The 4930-nt window shown below is 30.3% G+C and overlaps 1 protein-coding gene across 4 annotated transcripts in view; it reads left to right on the top strand.

Annotated features, from left to right (window-relative positions):
• LOC106464357 (erythroid differentiation-related factor 1-like) overlaps positions 1–3179 on the top strand; it is a 69563-nt gene extending 66384 nt beyond the window's left edge. For all 4 annotated transcript variants that reach the window (XM_022392046.1, XM_022392045.1, XM_022392048.1 and 1 more), the window contains exons 19-21: positions 1024–1174; positions 2073–2349; positions 2727–3179. In XM_022392046.1, the coding sequence (XP_022247754.1) occupies positions 1024–1174; positions 2073–2349; positions 2727–2853 (555 nt within the window). In that variant the 3' untranslated portion in view covers positions 2854–3179. The remainder of the gene's footprint in view (positions 1–1023; positions 1175–2072; positions 2350–2726) is intronic.
• Positions 3180–4930: the final 1751 nt, after the last annotated feature.

Below are 4930 nucleotides of genomic sequence, written 5' to 3'. Positions count from 1 at the left end.
CACCCGAGATCCGCCTTGAAATGGTTAATAAACAACCTTTTGTTTTCTCTCATGAAACCATCCTAGAATACAATTAAAACTAGTCATTTACAAATCCCCCTACCAATGTGATTGTCTTAGGTAATATTTTATGTGGCACTGTCAGAAATTTTCAAAAATCTAAATCCACACACACAACAGCTAAAATAAGTAACATTCACAACAAAAAGTCAACAGATTAGTGTAGTAAGATTTATATTTAGTGGATCAATCATACGTTTTATTTATGATCTCATGCTACACTAAATGATTTTGTAAAATTTATTTTATTAGATTCCAGAATTTTCCCTATACAGAAATAAGACTGACTGGTCTATAATTTGAAAGGTGACTTTTCACCCATTTAAAAATAGGAGTAACATAAGTAACACTCCAGTCCTCGGTAGGTACCTGACTATTGACCTACCAAAAATGAGAGAGGTTCATATGTCTAATATTTGACTTTCTTTAAAACCTGTGAAAACATATTATCTGACACTTTTTCAAGACAATTTTTTATCTTCCAAGTCACAAAAGAATTAATATCCACATGATTTAGAAGAATTCCAGTATGCAGCATGTTGTATCATGAGAGAGTGCTTTTCATGACGGCTCTTGCTGCCATTATTTGACCATCTGTGGCATATAGTGGCAACAGAATGGGTGGGCATGAAGTTTGTTTAAACTACATAATGATAATCTGTATTACACTTCTAGAGCTGTAACTCTTTTTAATATCAAAGAAAATGGTACTATATTTAGAAGTTAGCAGAAAGTATCAGTGGGCTAAGTAAAGTAATACCTAATAGGTGTGATGCATGTACAAATAGCATCGTACCTACATAAATTTTTGAAATAATCCGTTGATGAAAATGATACCTGATTATCCATTTCATCACAAAATCAATATCTGATTGGATTGAATATTTGTCCCATCCTTAAAATTAACTTTTAATGTGTGAGTGATACAAGTATCTATTATGAAAGAAGAACATTTTGTTGCAGAGTACAGAAGACCTCAGGAGGAAGCAGCTGAGATTGTTTGCTGATTCATACTATTCAAAATCTCTTGATGGATTTCAAGATTTGGAAAACTTTACCGAATTCTTACGAGTTACATTAGAGAGAGTTGGACTGTGGGAACACCATCTACAAAGTAAATATGACTTCTAAATATAATAAACACCATATAAAGTGATACTTTCTGCTGTAATAATGATTTATAGTATCAGCAAAACTGTGTGAAATGTTTGGGTTACGAACTATAATTTCTAGTTTATTATTGAATGCATGACGTCAGTCAAAACCAGAATGTTTACACATGATTTAGATTTGTGTTACAGTAAGCACTAGGAAGTTGACTCCAGCCTTATGTGGCATTTATTTTGTAGGTTTCACTGGTGTAGTGGGACAGTGTTGTGTGTGTATCACTCACCATGCAGGTCTAACAAATGCAGACATTTAGCAAAAGTACTATGCTATGTTTGGCTTCATGTCGTAAAAATTGAAATGGATGCTAAACTCGAACCATGTCTCTGATTGCTTATGCATTTAAACTATTTTGGAGAGAGGCCAACATGAGTTTTTTTTTCATAATGTTACATTAAAATTGGTTCAGCCAGTTCTTCACAACAGCATATGATATCAAATCACCAGACAGATGGATAACTCTGCGTTATATGTAGAAAGAGTTGACACTGTTTTCTTGTTAATACAAAGTTATGGTTTTATATTTCCTACATGTTTTTTGTGTTATTCCTCTGTTAAGGGTGCAGCTTTATTGTATTGAGATGAATATTATTTTTTCTGGAGTTTATGGTCATTTATTCATAAAATATCTAAAATACCACAACTTGAACTCTGAAAAGAGAAAGTAATTAAAAAATGCACTAAATTTTCAATGAATAAAAAATTTGCTTTTAAGATTTTAGGATGTACCAATTATATTTTTTTTTATTTCAGACTTACGAATTTGTACTATAAAACAATCTTTGTTGAAGGATATACAATATTTCATGCCTTTTTGAAACTTTTTATTTATTATTTTGTTATAGATCTGACTGGATTTAGTTCTCGGTTAAAAACATTGCACCAGATTCTAGATTACATGTTGTCTGCCCAACCAGTTATTAAGGAGTTATGCAATGAACAAAAAACCTGTAAACTTTTAAAATCAATGGAAAAAGGCCCAGATGGTGGAGGAGATGGAAATGAGACAGTCACACAAGAAGAGGAAGTATTGGAGACACAAAAACTTCTAACTCTGCTAGATCAGAGATTAAGACTGGTGATGCAGTCAATGGTGAAACTTTATTCTTCAAAAGGGTCAAAGTAAGAACTCAGTGTAATATTTTCATTAGGTTTATGTAAATAAGTTTGTAAATAAGTTTTATGTAAATAAAAGAATGATTTGCTTCTTGTCACTCACTTGAAATTGGTTATTCAACTATCATTAGTTCAACTTTAAAGCTAGTGTCTGTTCACTAATTGCTTGTAAAGTAAATTTTTAACATGATCCTCTATAATTCCAAATATTTCTTTTTCCAGTAACTTTTTACAAAGTACGTTTGTAACATAATTCTATATAAATCTAAATGTTTTCAGTCCAGTAACTGTTTACAAAAGTATCTAATTTTATTGTACATAAAATTTAGTAGTATATAGTTGGGGTATGTTTTACTTAATATACCTTAATACTGTTCTTATAGATTCCGAGACTCTCTGAAGAAGTGGTCTCGATTGCAAACTGTTTTTACACAGCAAGCTAAGAGCATGAGTTTACAGGACTATTTGTTGTTTGTAATGGACAAGTTGCAAGACACCAAAGAATGGTAACAGTGATTTGATAGATTCTGTGTGTCTCTGAAGAAGTGGACTTGATTGAAATTTTTGCTATAGGGTAAACAAAAAGAATAAGTTTACAGGACTAGTCATTGTTTGTGATGGACAAGTTACAAGATACCAAACACTGACTAAGTGAAAGATTATGGCAGTCTCTCTGTGAAATGATGTACAGTGTCAAGACATTATTTTTTATGTTCTAGAAATGTGTTATTTGTAAAAATCTCTAGTGTAAAAAAGTAGTTTCAAAACTGCTATTCCAAGAAATAAAATACTGTTAACATTATGATTTTAACTTAGCTATTTTGTAAATTTGTAGTATTACTTTATGAAATTATTACAAACATTCAGTTTTTTTTTTCATTGTAGCCTTGGTTGCTTTTTTAAATTAAAGTATTAGGATGGATATATTTCATCATTTTAAGTTTGAAGTTCAAACATGGAGTGTTTATGAAGCCTACTGAAAACCACTACATGATATGAAATATAAACAGCAGTAAAACTCCATTTTTTTTGTTTGCTAGATGATTGTAGTGAGGGTGAAAGAACTAAAGTTTTAATGTAGTTACATTACTACAGTGCTGAGAATGTTTTATAAATGTTGTAAAAAGTAGTTATATTCATGTGAAACTATTTACTGCCCTGACTTCTATAAAAAAAAGGTTTTTTTATTTAAATATTTATATTAGATATTGTACAAAATGTATTAAAAGCTGAATTTATATTATACTGATTCTTTTATAGTCTTAGTGTAGTAAATTTATGTGTGAAGTGTTGGAATTCTAAAAACCCACAAGATTAAAATTGCAGTGCTTTAAGAAGCTACTAAGACTGTGGCACAGTTGTGTTTACTCAGTTCTGTTTTTTTAGTAGTTTTCTTTTCTTCTTGGACATCAATTATCAAATACAAACTTTCTCATTCACATGACAAATTTCACTAAGGCATAAAAGTATTTGTTAAAGATTAACCTTTCTCTGCTTGAAATATTTCAAATTTAGCAGTTTTAAACAGGATTACTGCTTTGATGTAAAGCAGTGTTGGGTTTCAACAGAACTAAACTATGATGTAAACAGATGTTGCAAATAAACAGCTAGGAGTCCTAAGGCATAATAGTTTTAGTTTAATACAAGTACAAGTGTAATGTAAGCAGGTATTAGATTTGAAAAGAACTATAGCTCTGATTAAAAGAGATATTATTAAAAAGAAGTGTTAGAACCACACAAAGCCTGAATTGGTGTTGGATTCCAGTGGAACTCTATTAAGGGTTTGGGCAAAAAGTGTTTTTTTTTGGAAAACCATATTCTGATAACTTGTCCATTGTGTAGTTTTTAGAAGTGCATGTTAGACATAAATAAATATAGTGGTTATAAATAATACACTAATTTTTTTATTTTTCACAAAGAATGAATAAATTTTTCATATTGCTTATAAGTGGTTTTTCCCATTACTGAAATGATTCACTTAAAATTCTACAACTCATAATCATAGAAGCATCTGTCAGAAAGCGTGATACAAGTATTTTAAGTTATAGATAGAAGCTTCATGTAAGGTTGTTGGTGGAAATTAGCATATTGCTAATGGTCATTATGAGTTACTTATGAAATATATGCCATGCAAGAAAGTTTACCACAATCTTCAGTTGGTTTAACTTTAAAAGGACACAGTCTTAAGTTTTGTGATTAAATGTTCATCATACTGCTAATGATATCAGTGAAATTTTGTGTAAACCAACACTTTTACTATTATGAATATTCATGTATAATGATACATTTTCACTGGTTTCATTCTCAAGAGGTAATATAACAAATGGTGAACAGGAACTCAGACATTATAAGATAGTGTTTTATTTCTACACATGTTCCAAACTTCTTTCATTTCATCTGTATTTTAGTTTGGTTTTATTTCATTTTATAACACATGAAATTAGTGCTTGCAATGAAATAGCCTAACATTAACCTATATTAGAAGTAGTCGTGTTTATCAGTCATAACTAACCTATGTTTTGCCTGTTAAGAATCAAACTACAAAATCAATTTTATGCTTAAAACAACTTTAAAATCACAGCACAAA

The sequence above is a fragment of the Limulus polyphemus genome, unplaced genomic scaffold (genome assembly GCF_000517525.1).
Source record: "Limulus polyphemus unplaced genomic scaffold, Limulus_polyphemus-2.1.2 Scaffold1626, whole genome shotgun sequence".
NCBI lineage: Eukaryota > Metazoa > Arthropoda > Merostomata > Xiphosura > Limulidae > Limulus > Limulus polyphemus.
Note: the sequence above shows the minus strand (reverse complement) of the source record. Positions and strands in the feature narration are given on the sequence as shown.